At 42.0% G+C, this 19,721-nt stretch overlaps 1 protein-coding gene across 5 annotated transcripts in view; it reads right to left on the bottom strand.

Annotated features, from left to right (window-relative positions):
- Nucleotides 1-19,721, bottom strand: part of supt3h (SPT3 homolog, SAGA and STAGA complex component) — a 321,572-nt gene that overhangs the window by 89,717 nt on the left and 212,134 nt on the right. For all 5 annotated transcript variants that reach the window (XM_012970256.3, XM_018093821.2, XM_012970255.3 and 2 more), the window contains 3 exon segments: nt 16,577-16,663; nt 14,931-15,018; nt 13,507-13,649 (listed from right to left, as the gene is read on the bottom strand). In XM_012970256.3, the coding sequence (XP_012825710.1) occupies nt 13,507-13,649; nt 14,931-15,018; nt 16,577-16,663 (318 nt within the window).

Below are 19,721 nucleotides of genomic sequence, written 5' to 3'. Positions count from 1 at the left end.
GTGGGAAGGAGAAGTCCAACGTGGGTAAGAGAAGTCCAATGTGGGAAGGAGAAGTCCAATGTGGGAAGGAGAAGTCCAATGTGGGAAGGAGAAGTCCAATGTGGGAAGGAGAAGTCCAATGTGGGTAAGAGAAGTCCAATGTGGGAAGGAGAAGTCCAATGTGGGAAAGAGAAGTCCAATGTGGGAAAGAGAAGTCCAATGTGGGAAAGAGAAGTCCAATGTGGGAAAGAGAAGTCCAATGTGGGAAGGAGAAGTCCAATGTGGGAAGGAGAAGTCCAATGTGGGAAGGAGAAGTCCAATGTGGGAAGGAGAAGTTCAATGTGGGAAAGAGAAGTCCAATGTGGGAAAGAGAAGTCCAATGTGGGAAAGAGAAGTCCAATGTGGGAAGGAGAAGTCCAATGTGGGTAAGAGAAGTCTAATGTGGGTAAAAGAAGCTACTGGAAGCTCCTCTGAAACCCTGGTCTAAAAACTTGGTTATTGCCCACAGGTCAACCCTAAAAAGAAAATGCCCCACACCTGCCTTCACAAATTACCTCCTATATAATCCATTTTCTGCCCCTGCTATAACTGCAATACACTAACAGTAATGATCATGGACTGGCTCAGCTCCCTTAGATCTTCTAATCTTGTCAGTGGCACTGCACGTGCTCAGTGTGCTCTTGGCTGTCATTGAATCCCTAAGGGGTCATTGGAAATCATTAGAACATTAGTAAAAATGCAAGGCAACACCTACCATAGAAACAGCCTTGTATCTTACATTTTATTTTGTATAAATATATATTGTACATTGCCAGTCACTCCATAAGAAGTTACTCAAGTAACTGTCAGCAGCCCAGAGCTACTATAGGGAGCTACAGAGGCATCTTCAAAGGCCTCGATCTTAGCTAAAGAGCTGTGGTGGCCTTGGACTGGTACCAAAGCTCCAAACATAAGGTCTAGCTTTTCTAGCCTAATTCTTTGTTCAGCTATTAAAAAGAAAACACTGTTTTCCACCATTCAGGTCCATTTTCTACAATTATTGGCTTTCATTTGCTTTTGGCATTGAAAAGCTTTAGATGTTTTGAGAATAAACATGGGAGCGATGCAGCTTTGGAATCTCACTAACTGAAAAGTTCTTCTGGTGGATTCATCCTGCATCTCATCCGCCTCCCTTGATTTTTTTGATTAAGAATATAGCAATGTTTCTTCTGTGGGTTTGATTTGGATATAGAACACAAAGCCACAATACTTTTTCACTCACTAACATCTTCTGACAAATTTTCATCTGCTGAAGGCCCTGAGTTCTGACGCGCTTCTCCACATGAAGAACTTTTAACTATTTTATCTCTGTCCAATTGGAATCTGCTGGCTCATTCCATTTTCCAAAATATTTTGTTTACTGCAGAGTGTTAGTTGACAGCTATGGTGTTATTGCTGGGAACCAACCGGCAGGAAATAAAGTATCATTTAATGATTTATAACATTATATTTAGTCAAGATTATTATCTATATCCTTATAAAAAAATGAAAATCAGAACTGATAGCTCTAGCCAATATGTAAGGCACCCCCTGCCCCTTTTGTGTAAGTTCAATAAGTAACATTTGAACATTAACCAGTCATGCCATGCCAAGGGTAATTAGTTGGGTCTTGAACATCTGAAAGTAAAAGAACTCCAATGTGGGAAAGAGAAGTCCAATGTGGGAAAGAGAAGTCCAGTGTGGGAAAGAGAAGTCCAGTGTGGGAAAGAGAAGTCCAGTGTGGGAAAGAGAAGTCCAGTGTGGGAAAGAGAAGTCCAGTGTGGGAAAGAGAAGTCCAGTGTGGGAAAGAGAAGTCCAGTGTGGGAAAGAGAAGTCCAGTGTGAGAAAAAGAAGTCCAGCGAGGGAAAAAGAAGTCCAATGTGGGAAAGAGAAGGCCAATGTGGGAAAGAGAAGGCCAATGTGGGAAAGAGAAGGCCAATGTGGGAAAGAGAAGTCCAGTGTGGGTTTAAGAAGGGTCAGCAATTCCCCTGGACAGTTAGGAAACATACATCGTCATAACAGCTGTAGTCTGGGAAGACTGGACTCCACCGCACCTTGCTGCATGAGGATATTAGAGGCAGCCACTATTAGTCAATGTCACAACAAAAGTAAGGATATATATATACTACATGAGAAATGTGTTTTAGAAGGATGAGGTTTTACTCTACATTATTAGTTCCTGCTGTGCTGAATCACTTTGCACTTTCATCTCCTTACAAAAATGTGATCTACAAAGGAAGACACAGCCAACCTTCCAAGATGCAGCCACTTGTGGGAAGATGCGGGGAGTTGCCCAACAGCCAAGATGGTGCCCAGCTGTGCCACAGTAGTGCTACAAAGTGTATATGCCCACTGAACAAGTTGGGTGCACATTACCTATCTACTTGGCAATTTCTGTTGCATCTGAATCAGTAGGGATTAATGGGGATATAAGCATGGTAGCGGGGCCCAATCAAGTTTCTTAAGGTAGTGCCAATAGGGGCAACTGCTGTATAATGCTGTAATACCCCAAATGGCAGGAAGATAATAAGAAAATATTAAGATAATAGAAAAGACGGCACAACAACCTTGGAGTCTATGGGAGACAGGCTTTCCGTAATTCGGAGCTTTCTGGATAACGGGTTTCCGGATAAGGGATCCCATACCTGTATCTCAGTTTCAGAGACACTTTTAGACTAACCAATGATTTCCTTTACAGTAGTCAAGCTTGGGAACTTTGGGGAACAAAGTTTTCAATCAACTACGAATGGTAATAGATCTTTGATGGATCCCAACTAACATCTCCACAACTGCTGCTGATGGTAACGCAGTCAAAGAAACCCCATCAATGTTCCCACAAAGCAGTTACTGTACGTTCCCCTCCATAAACAACTTCATTTGGGAACCTTCGCTTTGTTCTGTAGCTCCACTATCAGCACATGTCTAATCTGCATGGCAGAACTGATTAATGCTTCTGTAGAGCGGTAGGGCATCCATACTACTCTATTAAGCCTCAGAGAAACACCCGCGTTCTCTATAAACCAGATCAAAGAACCTTCAGTTCTGAGAGATTTCAAACAGTGTATTCATTGTGAGGACTCTGATGAGCACTTAGCTGCAGTAGAACTGAAACAAATGTTGAAAAAAAAAGAGACCAGTAAAGGTATAGGGGGGGGGGGCACTTAGTAAGTCATTTAAAACAAGATTAAAATAAAAACAAATTTGAAAAGTTCATAGCCATAAGGGGAATGTTCTTAATCAATGAAAAAGCTAAGATTTCCTATTCTCTAATTGTGTTCGTCTTCTGAGTCACAAGAGGACAGATTCCAAACAAATATGTTTAAAGCAGCCACATCACAGGGCACGACTTTCCATTCTAACAGCCTCCCATAAGTCATTTCTTGTACTGTTCATCTGATCGATTTAATGTTCATTCTTTATAAACAGATATATGTACAGTTACTGGAGATAATTTGTTGTTGCTTTGGGGTTTTGGTCATTAGTTCATGTGTTTTTTTTTTTACACTATTTCTTCACGAAGAGTCCACATTATTATGTCATAATAATGCAATGCAGTGTTTGTAGAACTATTCCTTCCAGTTGGACATTGGAGGTTCTTGGAGTTGGACCTTGGAGGTTCTTGGAGTTGGACCTTGGAGATCCTTGGAGTTGGACCTTGGAGGTTCTTGGAGTTGGACCTTGGAGATCCTTGGAGATCCTTGGAGTTGGACCTTGGAGGTCCAACCTCAGTCAGGTCTTCTCTTAGCTGATAAGAAGGTTACTGATATAGGAAAACATCAATGTGTCAGCTATAGTTCCATTAGAATATCTACAGTAGGTCAACCAGTAAGTACATATCTCAACCTGACTGATCTTCAAGCTGGGTCTTCAAGTGTATCTAGGAGATCAAATAGTCATTCTCAAATCTCACCCTAACTGGCCAACCCAGGGTGGCTAGTCTCAAAGTTTAGGAACCATTCCTACTAATATATATATGAGGAAAATATAAAGATGCATAACTTAATGGCAGATTCATCAGATCCGGAACTGGAGAATCCATAATGATTGGCAGCAGTTTGATATTTTCCACATTTATTAAAACTTTCCTGACAGTCAGAAGAGCATTTTTAATGAAATTACTCAAAAGGGTTGTTTACTCTGACCCCAGATACAAGCACTAGAGCCTCCTTAGCGCTTATCTAAACAGTACTTAAGCCCATGGGGTTCCTGCTCTCTGCACCTAGAACTGGTGCCCCCTAGATTGTGCATCTGAATGACAAGGAATTTAGGGGATCGCCAGGGGGAGGGAGCCACCCCTTGTGAATTCAGTACTGTCAAGCCAAGGCACAAAGTCCAAATAATATAGTGGTGAGGCCTGTTCTTTTGTTCTTTACACCATGCCCTGCATGGAGTGGTGTGTTAGCGCTCAGCACAGTTCTGTGCATTAACAACTATATTAATGCAGGATGATAATTGCATGCAAGGATTAACAAGAAGAAACAGTTATTATATTATTGCTACTGCTAATAAAAAAGAAATTATAAATAGGTCCCTATGATAAGGCACTTGACGTTGGCTCGACCACTGCCTGCACCACTAGAGGCCATCTTGAAGCACATTGCCCAACTGTGGGAAGGAGATGATGGTCTAGGACTGTGTCATTCAACAGCTGAAGGGACAAAGAATCTATATGCCTGCTGGGAATATTGGAAATATCTAATAATTATTACACACTACATTTATTGATTATTGGCCTTATTACAAAGAATTTTCCCTCTTCTGAGCCTGCAAAAATATCTGAAATCAATTGCTCTCTTTGTCTCCCCACTCCAATGTCACCCAGCAACCTGGAACTGGTTTATCTCCTGGATTCTCCTAAAAACAGTCAACTTTCCCTCAAACTTCTTAACCTTATTCTCTCTGTTCCTGCTGCTGAAAAGCCTCCCACTGTATTTTACTCTAGAGATGGTGGTTCTAGTAGTAGTTCTAGTAACCTTTAGCAGCCAACAACAGCTTTGCTTTTAAACCTGTGATCAATAAATACTCCCTGCTGATTGGTTGCTATGGGTTACTAAATCACCTTTCTTTTTAATTCAGATAAATCAGACTATGAACTTATAGTTGAGGGTGGTGGGATCTCCAAGGTTCCTCAGCTTCCATATTTGCACTTACACACCATTCAGCAGAAGAAACAGGGCAGACACCATGGTGCTGGACGCAACTATACAACCATGAGCATGTTTGGACTTATTACAAAGAATATTCCCTCTTCTGAGCCTGCAAAAATATCTGAAATCCCTTGCTCTCTTTGTCTCCCCACTCCAATGTCACCCAGCAGCCTGGAAAAGATTTATCTCCTGGATTCTCCTCACAACTTTCCCTCAAACTTCTTAACCTTATTATCTCTGTTCCTGCAGCTGAAAAACATCCCACTGTATTTTACTCTAGCTATGGTGGTTCTAGTAGTAGTTCTAGTAACCTTTAGCAGCCAAGAGGAGCTTTGCTTTTAAACCTGTGATCAATAAATACTCCCTGCTGATTGGTTGCTTTAGGTTACTAAACCAGCTTTCTTTCTAATTCAGATAAATCAGGCTATGAACTTATAGTTGAGGGTGGTGGGATCTCCAAGGTTCCTCAGCTTCCATATTTGCACTTACACACCATTCAGCAGAAGAAACAGGGCAGACAACCATGAGCATGTCTGGACTCTGAAGACTCTTTAATAAATAGAGTCAATAAATGCAACATTTTAGCATGGCCGTCTCAATCAAAACCCTTGACAACAACTAAAAGCAACAAAATGTGTCTGCAGAAATTGGGGTTTTGGACACTTTCTCATTTTTGCATACCTCCCAACATTTGAATTCACAACTTAGAGAAAATATAGACCACACCCCTGATTTGCCCTGACCACACCCCTGATTTGCCCAAACCCACCCACTTTGCAGAAAAACCAAATCCAGGTCTGCATTGAAGGACTATCCTGTGACAATTGGGCCATTGGTCATATGTATCTCAATATGTCAATTTGGGTTCAAATTCAGTTTGGTATTTTCCGTAAAGAGGAGCAGGGGGTTAAGGTCCAGCAGAGTCTCCCCCCCCCCCCCTTATAGTTACACCCCTGGATTGGGAACATCCCTTCTTCAGACTCTGCTCCTTTCAATAGGCCCTATACAAATATATCATAAACTCTCATTTATTCTTTAATATAGTAAAGTCCTGGAAAAGAAAGAAGCCTATAGATTGTATTGGGTCGTGTTTGTTCTGTTTCCTAATAAAAAAAAAAAAACACCATGTACCTATTAAAAAGCAATCAAATTGGGAAAGTATGTGAAACATTAAACTGTACATTATATGAGAAAACAAAATAAACATTTTTCCTGGCAAATACAAGTGGAACTGGGCATTTGACATACTTGGCAGGAACGCCGAGCTATATTAATCTCGAGCATACAGAAAAGCTAATATAATATTTAAATATTTACCCAAGTAGTAATGTTTTTTAAGGTTGTACTTGAGACTTGAAAGAATATGCTTTGTTAGAACGATGCCATTGTTTTAGATGGAGAACAAGTGATCCTGTTACCCAGAAAAACCCTAATTCTCGTTTATTTTAATGTGTTGCGTAGAACGTACTGTATCCCCTTTTGGGACTTTCTGTAAGACGATGAGAGCCAAAATCTTGACTGATGATTGGTGAAAATGGAGGGTTCCAACACAATGGCACGGAGGGGTAAGTGCTGGGGGTCCTGCATTCCTTGAGATACTTAGCTAGCCCTACATGTACCAATAATATTGTTGCCCGAATGACTCACAAACCAGATTTTCTTTGACTGACTGCAGTTCGAGAGGATCATAGGACATTTAGTCAAAGCCTTCTCCAAAGGTCTCCATACACTCAAGCAGAGCCGGGCCAATGGGGCCTAAGGGTGCCTGAGGCAATCCCCAAAGTCAATAGTCCCGTGGCCAGATGCATCCTCAGCGACTTTTCCCTTAGCCTCTTTCTTCTGCTGTAGCTTTCCCGGTCTCTAATGTTGCTTCCTGTCTGGATTTCAGAAGGGCTATCCAGAAGAAAACTGCCTGCCCAGATTTCCAAACTAGGAAATGCGGACAGTTCTCTGTTGTGAATAACATGGCAATCACCTAATTTCTGTAACATAGTCCCTCCCCCTAATGTCACTGCCACACCCCCATACATCACCTGTTCCTTACTTAACGTTGCCTCTCCACCCCCTGCCCAGACTTCACTATAATAAAAGGTGTCAACCTTACCGGTCTCCTTCCTGTATGTCTCCCAGAATCCCTTTGACTTATTTGCATCCATATGAGGCGGTCTCCTCAACCCTTTTGACTTGTTCTTGAATCCCCACCCCTGGCTCTCCCTAAGCTGATCAGAAAACCCTGCACTACACTGATGAGCCCCAAGAAGAGCAAAACCAGTCTGTAGTTGGGAATCTGATCAGCTATTATCCCGGCTTCTGCTTTAAACCCAGTGGGTGAGCTTTAGCCTATAGGATAAACCCATGCAAATGGGATTTTTCTAAGAGCCTTAAGGAATCTGTTCCCAGAATCCCTTTCACTTATTTCTCCTTGCCGATCACAACTCAGGGCAGGACCAAAGATAGAGGCAGAAGAGGCATGTACCTAGGGTCCTAAAGCCGCCGCCACCGCAATTCCACCCTAGGCACATGTCTCTTCTGCCTTCACCTAGTTCCAGCCCTGCAAGTAAGTATTATAAAGGCAGTCAGTCAGGTTTACTAACTGGCAGACAAAGGGATATTTTATACTATTAGACCAAGCCCTGAACATCTATCCATCATATAAGTGGTTTCACTGACAAAAACATCCAAGCTGTGGAACACACTTCAAGCTATTAGAATCAGATGTTCTAATCAGACCCGGAAATAAGAAACTATGTTTTAAGATTAACATGGAAAAATGCTGGACACACAGTTCAACTGTCCAATCAGTGAGGCTCAACCCTTGCAACTGCACAGAAATAGCACATTGGAAATATCCTTTATATTGTTGCCAAAGCAGTAAGACTTCTTGGCGTCAGACTTGCAGGACTTACATGTTTGTTTCCTGAAGAACTAAGATACACTTGGATTTGCTAGAGATCCAACAAAGACAAAGGAACCAAGTAGACTTTTCATCACGAGAAGCAAAAGAACAAATGACAAAGTAGGGACGGAAGGAATATGATCAATATAGAAATAACCACTGTATAGTTAATAGGTGATTACTACTAGAGTTCTAAAAACTGATATATAAAAATCATTGAAGCATTAATGATGAATACAGTAAGAAAGACCAATGAACATATTCGGCATACACATGTTTCCATGGGTACCCCCATCCCCAACTTTATGGCTCAATAATATTCTGGTGGGCAAAATAGAAAACCACACCAACAGATGAGCAAATTTAGTGCAAGTATCAATTACTTTACTAGACCTAATACTACATGGGATTCCATTTCTGTGCAGTGTTGACATGAAACAGGCCAAAATATCAGGAGTAGGGGGGCCCACTGACACCTGGGCCCACCGGGAGTTTTCCTGGTATCCTGGTGGGCCAGTCCGACACTGAGTAAGAGAGGAAGAGAGAAAAGAAGGAGCAAAATAAAGCTTGAATATAACAGACGAGGTTAGAAGACAGGTCCAAGCCCCCTGAGATGTGAGTAGGGAACCCCAATCTGTATTGGGGGGGGAGCAGCTTGGCCTTACGTTGCTTTGTGCCACCCTTACGGGCAGCTCAAGCGCTGGGAGGCAGCAAAGCCATTTCACCATAACCACTGTCTGCAAACATATACATAAACTGACTTCTAGCTTTAATTAAAATATCTGCTTGTCCCGGCTCCCTAAAAGCGCCATTGTACGAAAATATTAAAGCTCCAGAAGGAGTGTTTTGCTGATTTATGGTTGTACAACATCTAAGTGTTGGAAGTACAGTGGAAATCACTTAAGGGATTAACTGCTAAGGTAGTAAAACCTTAAAAGAAACAACAAGAATGTGAGCCAGACTTAACTATGGAATAGAAACAATAAAATCCTGCTGCCCAGCTACCGAGCTTCTAGTTAAAAGCAGAGTTTCCTTTCGGGGGTATTTGGGGAGCTCAGTGCCACCTTAACCCCCCGAATACTGACAGCAAGAAACGGAGATTACTGCTATGAGTTTGGAAGATTTAAGGCATAAAAAACAATCTGACAACATAGAAAACACGAAAAAATATACATTTGCTTCTTTATTATCATTAAAGACAATAAATCCTGACGATATAGTGACTCTATATTGCCTATAACTATCCCATAACTATTCTTCCTCCCTCAAAGCTTCTAGTTGGGAGAAGGTGATTTAGGGGTATTTACACTTTTGAGGAGGAATAAAACAGTCGGCCAATGGCCAAAATCAGCATATGGGCCAAACCATTTGTTTTATGTGCATTGCAATGTTCAGGATTACCTGGATTTCAGGGTGTCCCAGAAGAGGCACAACCAGGTATAATCTAATACATAGTAACATAGTAAGTTTGGTTGAAAAAAGACATACGTCCATCACGTTCAACCATAATGCCTATATATAACCTGCCTAACTGCCAGTTGATCCAGAGGAAGAAAAAAAACCCACCCCCGCTGAGCCTCCCTAATCCCCCGCAGGGCCCCAGCTAAGCCTCCCTAACCCCCCCGCAGAGGCCCCTACCCGACGTCCTCCCCTGAACACTGTTGTCCGGGGGAGTGCCGGCAAGGGTCAGCTCCGGGCCCCTGGGGGTCCGACCCTGCACTCACAATATACTGTATATATAGAATATTAATGTCACAGTATAAGGCTGATTAGTAATTAATACAGATAATTACTCCATGGTATCTCTGAAACCAGTGCAATTAGCATCAGAATTTAATAATCAGCCCTGTAGCATCAGCCTATATAGTAACATAGTAACATAGTAAGTTGGGTTGAAAAAAGACATACGTCCATCAAGTTCAACCATAATGCCTATATATAACCTGCCTAACTACTAGTTGATCCAGAGGAAGGCAAAAAACCCCATCTGAAGCCTCTCTAATTTGCCACAGAGGGGAAAAAATTCCTTCCTGACTCCATATGATAGACAAACCTCATTTTCTGCTTGATGAGCCCTAAGCTCAGCTTCCCAACAGCTGCCCAGAGCCCACTGAGCATGTACGGTGTCACTGACACTTCCCACAAAATCCAAGATGGGAGCTCCTGTGACAAATTTAAAGACCTGGATCATTGCTGCTCTATAGATGCTGAACCTTTAGGCCGTTGCAGTAAGCTCAGTATATAAAATATGGCATTTTTAGCCCATATTCATTTTTTGGGGTTTAGTTCTTCTTGAAGTCCCCTCATAGTTCCATGTACAGTTCAGAGACATGTATAATAGTCCCCTTGGGGATCTGTGTCTCGAGTCATCTTGGAGTTCTACTTTATAAATAACTTATACTTGCAATAGTCACTGCTTTCGTAAGTATCACATTATCACTTTTTTTGTATTTTCTTATCTTTTCAGTGAAATTATCCAACTAAATGTCTTATTTTACAGCACTAAGATAAACACGACAAGACTGCTATTTCCGACCCGCGGAACGTGGCTACGAACAAGTCATACGATCCTTACATAATAAAATGTCAACAATGTTCTTTTAAATCCCACTGATTTTCAGCTCCAGTTGGAAAATACAGCCCTGATCCCGACGCCCAAACAAAACAATTCCAAAGAGCGTGAATAGTATTTTCACAGAGATTTGCCGTGATTGGAAAAATATTTCCCACAATTTCAGCGTCGCTACTGAAGGGTTCGGTGGGCAGTTACCAAAAACACCGTTTCTCAGTAGCGCCTGAACGTATAACTAGAGAATTATGGTGGGGGAAAAACAGTTTGATTCTTTTTCATGATTTCTATTTTTTGCCCCCAATAAGGGGTAATTATATCTTAGTTGGGATCAAGTACAGGTACTGTTTTATTATTACAGAGAAAAGGGAATCATTTAACCATGAAATAAACCCAATAGGGCTGTTCTGCCCCCAATAAGGGGTAATTATATCTTAGTTGGGATCAAGTACAGGTACTGTTTTATTATTACAGAGAAAAGGGAATCATTTAACCATGAAATAAACCCAATAGGGCTGTTCTGCCCCCAATAAGGGGTAATTATATCTTAGTTGGGATCAAGTACTGGTACTGTTTTATTATTACAGAGAAAAGGGAATCATTTAACCATTAAATAAACCCAATAGGGCTGTTCTGCCCCCAATAAGGGGTAATTATATCTTAGTTGGGATCAAGTACAGGTACTGTTTTATTATTACAGAGAAAAGGGAATCATTTAACCATTAAATAAACCCAATAGGGCTGTTCTGCCCCCAATAAGGGGTAATTATATCTTAGTTGGGATCAAGTACAGGTACTGTTTTATTATTACAGAGAAAAGGGAATCATTTAACCATTAAATAAACCCAATAGGGCTGTTCTGCCCCCAATAAGGGGTAATTATATCTTAGTTGGGATCAAGTACAGGTACTGTTTTATTATTACAGAGAAAAGGGAATCATTTAACCATTAAATAAACCCAATAGGGCTGTTCTGCCCCAATAAGGGGTAATTATATCTTAGTTGGGATCAAGTACAGGTACTGTTTTATTATTACAGAGAAAAGGGAATCATTTAACCATGAAATAAACCCAACAGGGCTGTTCTGCCCCCAATAAGGGGTAATTATATCTTAGTTGGGATCAAGTACAGGTACTATTTTATTATTACAGAGAAAAGGGAATCATTTAACCATGAAATAAACCCAATAGGACTGTTCTGCCCCAATAAGGGGTAATTATATCTTAGTTGGGATCAAGTACAGGTACTGTTTTATTATTACAGAGAAAAGGGAATCATTTAACCATGAAATAAACCCAATAGGGCTGTTCTGCCCCCAATAAGGGGTAATTATATCTTAGTTGGGATCAAGTACAGGTACTGTTTTATTATTACAGAAAAAAAGGAAATGGTATTTAAAAATGGGAATTATTTGATTACAATGGAGTCTATGGGAGATGGCTTTCCCGTAATTCGGAACTTCCTACATAATGGGTCCGATACCTGTACTGCGTATTGTGATTTGGATGAATGAGAACCTTCATAGTTAGAAATCTAGGACAATGCACATTTCACCCTTGATCCATCTTAAGATCCCTTTTGCCTCATGGAGTTAATACACCACAGAATTTCAACCTATTTGCGTTCTTCTTTGACTTTACAGTCCTTAATTCTAGCAATTATAAGACCCTTGGAAGAGAACAGAAATCCCTTTCCTGAACATTATGCAATGAATGTAGTTGTGGCCATAAAACGTCTTTTGATATCACTAGCTACTTGTCTTGCCTTTGTAGGATCATAGAAGCCTTTGGGTGGAACCAAGCCAAGGCCGTCGTGTGTAGCCATGGCTCCGATAATGAGCCGTATGAGATCCCTGTATGGATTCCGTACATTTTTTATGTAAGCAACTCGCCACAACAAAACCCAGATCCTGTTTGGGCCCTGCTGACGTCAGGCCTGTGTGTTTATCATCTTTTCTGGACATCTTGCCGTGCTTTCTGGCTCAAGGCAAAGTGGAACTAAGAGTATTTGCATTCATCCAAAACCGAGATTACCGCACAGTTTTAAGGTAATTGATACCTAAATGAAAGGCTGGGGGGTTTTTTTGTTTTGTTTTGTTTTTTTTAGGTCACGGTCTTTGATTTGAGCTTGTTCTTGGGGTTAGAAAATGTTCTGTCAACAATTTTCTGAGTAGAAAGTAAGTGATGAGGAAGAGGTCAAAGGAAGATCATTTTTTTTCAGACACAGCTCATTGGGTTATAATGGAACTCAGAAGAACTGGAACCATAGCTTGAGTTAAGGAGTTTAAGAATATAATTTAACCCTTTCCCTGGTAACAGCATCCGTGTCAGACTGGGGTACTATGAGTTTCCCACAGAACCTGGCCTCCATCTCCCCCAACGTCCAACACCCTTCTGCCCATTCAACGCCACCTTTGACATGCCTTAGAGCAGTGCTGTCCAACTAATTACATGTAGTGGGCCAATCATTTCTCATATAGCATATTTGATGTTACACAGTGAAGCTTATGGAGCCTTTGAGCAGACCGAGGGCCATAAAAATCCTTTGAAGGGCTACAACCGGCCCAAGGGCCTCCAGTTGGACAGCCCTGCCTTCGAGCATTCAAAAGGATGGAGGCTGCCACCAAACAAAGCATCTAAATGTTCAGTGGGAAAACATAAACTTGCAACCAAAGAATCAGAATGTCCACCAAGCTATAACAAGCAGCTAATAAAGACTTTTGGCTAAGGACACACAGAGTGGATATTCATGGGCATTTATCAGCAGGTCGAGGACTTCTTTCCTACCTGGAGCCCCTCAGAAGTACAATTGTGACCACCTAACCACAACTCCTACTGACAGGACAGTGTTGTCTGCCTCCCTTGCAACCCTCAATTCTATTTGGGGATCAGATTTACCTCCATCCGTTCCTGCTTGACCTCATCAATCTCATCATCTTCCATCAAGGCTAGGAGCTCTCCTGTCTGGTCGATGGAGTTGAGAAAGTCCTGCGCCAGCTTCTGACGTTTATTGGCGTTGTTGTTGCTGCTGTTGAACTTCTCTGTTTAAAAGAGATGAAGTTGAGCTCCTGAACTGGTGAACTGGACATCATTGACTTTTATGTACAAACATGACCACCTCCCAGCATTTTAGGCAGACATACTCTCTGAAGAACTCATGTGAACTTCAAGATAACTTCTTGAACAAGCATAATATCCAAGGCTATTGTGATGCTAATATTTACAGTTAGTATTAGTGGTTGTATATATAGTTTATGTATGTGAGTGTATAGATAGGTAAGTATAGGGCTGTGGGTGCTGGGTTTACTTGCAAGGGTTGAACTTGATGGACTCTGGTCTTTTTTCAACCCTATGTAACTATGTATATATAGTTTATGTAAGTGAGTGTATAGATAGGTAAGTATAGGCTGTGGATGCTGGGTTTACTTGGAAGGGTTGAACTTGATGGACTCTGGTCTTTTTTCAACCCTATGTAACTACGTATATATAGTTTATGTATGTGAGTGTATAGATTAGTAAGTATAGGTTGTGGGTGCTGGGTTTACTTGGAAGGGTTGAACTTGATGGACTCTGGTCTTTTTTCAACCCTATGTAACTTTTCTTGACTTCAGAGTAGTAGCACACAGGGATCTTCAGCTTCTGTGAGCTACAGATCCCAGTATCCTCAGCCATAATATAAATAATATATAATAAATAATTTTGTATATCCACTATAGCTACAAATCACAGGGCCCCACAACAACAGAGAGGCTTCAAACCCTAAACAAGATGGCCAGTTTTACACACATCTAATGATACTGAGTATCTATCTCACTTTTGGGACCTCTATTCTCTTTGACCACCATCAGTCATAGAGTCTGTTTTTACGTTGTTATGCTTCTAGTCCTTCCTATAAGACAGTATTTCCTAGAGACTGCAGTCATAATAATAATTTTTTATCCACACTGCCCATGGCTTTAAGCGAGCGCCCTTCTTTGGTATATGCTAACAATGCCTAAAGGATTTAGGGAAGATTTTCTGCATAATGCACCCACAGCTGCCCGCTTCAATACATATCAAAGCTCTCCTCTCTGCCCGCTGTCACTACCTAAGGGCCAAAACCAATTATTGGCTTAAGCATTTCCAGTTAGAGACGTCTGTGTGAGTTAGCGGCACACTCCTAACGAGGATGTGCATTTTATTCCTTTTGCAATGAGCCAACCAAAATGTAATTTCTGAATTGCTCAAAGTCCCTGACAGTTCCTCTGTAGAGAAACAGATGCCAGGAAACCCTTCTCTCGTTGCTAGAATAATACCGAATCCAATATGCAACCGTTCCTTACCTTCAATATCCTCTTCTTCGATTCCTTTTAAGACCTTGGACTTGTAGTCACGGAAGACCATGTATTTCAGCAACCTCCGCAGTTTCTTCTAGAGAATTCAAAGATAAAAAGTCCAGGTTAATATGGTTTCCTATTAAGTAGTTGCCAAGCAATGGGAGATATAAAGTATATAAAGTAGCCCCAGTCTAGAAACCCGTAGCAACCAATTAGCAGCTTTGACTGGCCTAGTGCAGTTAGGATAATTAGGTGAAATATCTGATTTATGAATATAAATGGACTTGGGGAAACAAGGACCATACTACAGGTTATCCGGAAACCAGTTATCCAGAAAGCTCCGAATTACGGAATGCCTTTCTCCCATAGATTCCATTTTAATGAAATAATTCCGATTTTTAAAATGCATTTCCTTTTTCTCAGTAGTAATAAAACAGTAGCTTGTATTTGATCCCAACTAAGATATAATTACCCCTTATTGGGGCAGAACAGCCCTATTGGGTTTATTTCATGGTTAAATGATTCCCTTTTCTCTGTAATAATAAAACAGTACCTGTACTTGATCCCAACTAAGATATAATTACCCCTTATTGGGGGCAGAACAGCCCTATTGGGTTTATTTAATGGTTAAATGATTCCCTTTTCTCTGTAATAATAAAACAGTACCTGTACTTGATCCCAACTAAGATATAATTACCCCTTATTGGGGGCAGAATAGCCCTATTGGGTTTATTTCATGGTTAAATGATTCCCTTTTCTCTGTAATAATAAAACAGTACCTGTACTTGATCCCAACTAAGATATAATTACCCCTTATTGGGGCAGAACAGCCCTATTGGGTTTATTTCATGGTTAAATGATTCCCTTTTCTCTGTAATAATAAAACAGTACCTGTACTTGATCCCAACTAAGATATAATTACCCCTTATTGGGGCAGAACAGCCCTATTGGGTTTATTTAATGGTTAAATGATTCCCTTTTCTCTGTAATAATAAAACAGTACCTGTACTTGATCCCAACTAAGATATAATTACCCCTTATTGGGGGCAGAACAGTCCTATTGGGTTTATTTCATGGTTAAATGATTCCCTTTTCTCTGTAATAATAAAACAGTACCTGTACTTGATCCCAACTAAGATATAATTAATCCTTATTGGAGGCAAAACAATGCTATTGGGTTTAATTAATGTTTTATTATTTTTTTAGTAGACTTAAGATATGGAGATCCAAATTACGGAAAGACCCCTTATACGGAATACCCTTGGTTCCGAGCATTCTGGATAACGGGTCCCATACCTGTATTACATTCTACCCATTAAATTCTAGAGCCAACAAATGGACTTGGAGAACAAAGACCATGTTACTACATATCCATTACATCCAAGGACAAACAGCTCAATTCAGTATGAACGATAGACCCCAATGCTGCCAAAATGTACCTTCTAAGGTCCTTTAAACCTGGCAGGAAACTGATTGGAGACTCTATTTGATTAATATAGCCCTGTCGACCATTGGAAGTGACAAAGAAGCCAAGTTATTGACTTATCGAAGGCTACTATAACTATAGTATGATCATTTTCTGCTCATGTAACTTGTTGGGCTCTGTGCATAGACTGACTGTTGAAAGGAAAGGGTCAATGGAAGATGGATACCTTATCGCGACGCATGAGGAAAAGGAGATCTTCGGCAGAAATGACCCGCGCGCCCCTCATCTGGGACACTTCGGCTGCCTGCTGCAACTGAACAGAAACATACCACGTCAGCAACCATCTAGGTATATTTTTATCAAAATGAAACATGGCTTTCAAAAATAATATTCATACATTTGATAAAGTTTGAGAGGTTGGGCTTGGAGCATCCACAGAATCGGTGGGAATACGAATCTGCTGGGATTGGAACCAAGAACTTTTAACAAGAGAGGGAACATGAAAGGTTCCTAGTGAATTCTAGAGCACTATGCTAGATCAGTACTTTGCTCCACTATACTGCACAAGCAGCCAGTTGTGTTGGTGGAAGGTGCAAATACTGAGAAACATGTACTGACCCAAGTATCTCTGTAGGCTTTGCCTGTACATACGCCCTACTGCCCCTCGCTTTGCTCATGCTCTCTGTGCTGGTTCCTGGTATCCAATTTCTGTGCCAAGTTTTAGTTCTTGTCCTTCCTTATTGGAGGCGACCCACTCCAGCTTTATATGCCTCCTATTGTTTTTCTTGAGTTTCCTACTCTGAACTTGCCCCCCTTAGCAGATAACTGTGCTAACTAGGAATGCACCGAATCTCGGATTCGGTTCGGGGTTCGGGCGAATCCCGGTGGTTTTTTAAGGATTCGGTTAAGGCTGGATCTGCGGTCCCAGCCGAACCCTAATTAGCATAAATTAGCATATGCTAATTAGAATTCGGAAAGGGTTAAATGGGCAGTGAAAAAAAAATTTCGCCGTGTGCAGCGCTTTTTAACCACTTCCGATCCTAATCAGCATATGCTAATTAGGATTAGGATTTGGTTTGGGATTCGGCTGAATCCTGCTGGGTGGTTCGGGGGTTTCGGCCGAACCCAAAAAAGTGGGTTCAGAGCATCCCTAGTGCTTAGTCTTTCCCATCACTTTCCAGCAAGTTCTTGTTTGTCCCTTCCATTTCCAATCATCCTACCTACTTCCGATATTATTGCTCAAGCCCTTTCCCCGCCCATACCCTGCCCATTTTCCCACCCATACCTCCATTTCCCCGCCCATACCCTGCTCATTTCCCCACCCACACCTTGGCCATTTCCCCACTCACACCTTGGCCATTTCCCCACTCACACCTTGGCCATTTCCCCACTCACACCTTGGCCATTTCCCCACTCACACCTTGGCCATTTCCCCACCCACACCTTGGCCATTTCCCCACCCACACCTTGGCCATTTCCCCACCCACACCTTGGCCATTTCCCCACCCACACCTTGGCCATTTCCCCACTCACACCTTGGCCATTTCCCCACTCACACCTTGGCCATTTCCCCACTCACACCTTGGCCATTTCCCCACCCACACCTTGGCCATTTCCCCACCCACACCTTGGCCATTTCCCCACTCACACCTTGGCCATTTCCCCACTCACACCTTGGCCATTTCCCCACCCACACTTTGGCCATTTCCCCACCCACACCTTGGTCATTTCCCCACCCACACCTTGGCCATTTCCCCACCCACACCTTGGCCATTTCCCCGCCCATACCCTGTCTATTTCCCTGCCCATTTTCCCACCCATACCCTGTCTATTTCCCTGCCCATTTTCCCGCCCATACCCTGTCTATTTCTCTGCCCATTTTCCCGCCCATACCCTGTCTATTTCCCTGCCCATTTTCCCTCCCATACCCTGTCCATTTCCCCACCCATACCCTGCCCATTTCCCCACCCATACCCTGCCCATTTCCCCACCCACTCCATTGATTTCCCACCTACTCCCCCAACCCAAAGGCCGGTATAACAAGAAAAAAAAAGTGTAAATCCTTATTGTGGATGAAGTGGCACGCCATGTGAGTCCCATATAAGAGCCCTATACATAAAAACAGCTCCGGCTTTTTATGCCTCTTATTCTTTTTGTTAAGTTTCCTACTCTGGACCTTCCCCCTTAGCAGCAAGTTGTTGTTTGTACCTTCCATTTCCAATCTTACCTTTCCCCACCAATACCCTGCCCATTTTCCCACCCACACCCTGCCCATTTCCCCGCCCACACCCTGCCCATTTCCCCGCCCACTCCATCGATTTCCCATGTGACGCCCCCACCTACTCCCCCGACCCAAAGGCCTTTATAACAAGAAAAATAAAGTGTAAATCCTAATTGTGGATGAAGTGGCACGCCATGTCAAAAACATCCCTTGCTCCATCTGTATTTCATTTCCATATGGAACCAAAGCAGAGTCCCATATAAGAGCCCTATACATTACAAGGAGCTCCATGTGCTCGGGGCTGATTTATGTGCGTGGGGTTTGCCAATGCAGGCGAATATAACGGCGCTTAAGGAGCTGTGCCACGGCTTTACGCAGATAAATCTGAAATTAAAGCGAAATTCCCTGGGAAACGCACAGGAAGCGCCGTTAATGGGAAATTTCAAACTCACACGTTAGGAAAGCCGACGAGAGCTTCAAATGCACCTGAAAAGCATTTAATGAAATTCTAGCTCTCCGCGCCGCTGCTCGCTCCAGCCATGTTTCACTCAATATCACTGTCTGAATTGGGGCATTAATAATCCCGCGATCCCATGCTGCTATGATTTGAATTAGACCTATTCAGAAGTTGAAAAGATCAACAAAAACAGTAGCTGTTTCTAATATCCAAACGAGGGGGGAAAAAAAAAAACTGATTCCAGTGTTGGCAGAGGGACCCCGGCCCAGGCCCCAGCCCATAAATCATAACGCGCCGCTCAATTCGAGGGATTTTTTTTTTCCACACTAATCAGACGCACACAAAACATTAACTGTATCTGGTGTAGACAACAGAAAACATAACTACGTGAAACGTTAGCGATATTCCCCCCCCCCCCCGCAAAAAATCCACTTGGGCCATTCGTTCTACAACGGGGGCTGGGGGGCCGGGGGGGCCGGGGGAGTTTGCAGGAACTCAAAAGCAATAGTAACATAATCTAACTTGAAACTGCCCTGGAAAATGTAAGAATGTGAAAAATGATCGGCCTATTTGCTTGGCAGTAGTAAAATCAACTTTTATTCTGATTAGATTCAGGGCATATGAGGTACTTTTCATTTTTTTTTTCTTTTCCACCAGAAAAGGAAAAAAAAAAAAGAGAAACTCCAAGGAAAA

Source organism: Xenopus tropicalis, chromosome 5 (genome assembly GCF_000004195.4).
Source record: "Xenopus tropicalis strain Nigerian chromosome 5, UCB_Xtro_10.0, whole genome shotgun sequence".
NCBI classification, from domain to species: Eukaryota; Metazoa; Chordata; class Amphibia; order Anura; family Pipidae; genus Xenopus; species Xenopus tropicalis.
This window is presented reverse-complemented; position numbering and strand designations above follow the sequence as displayed.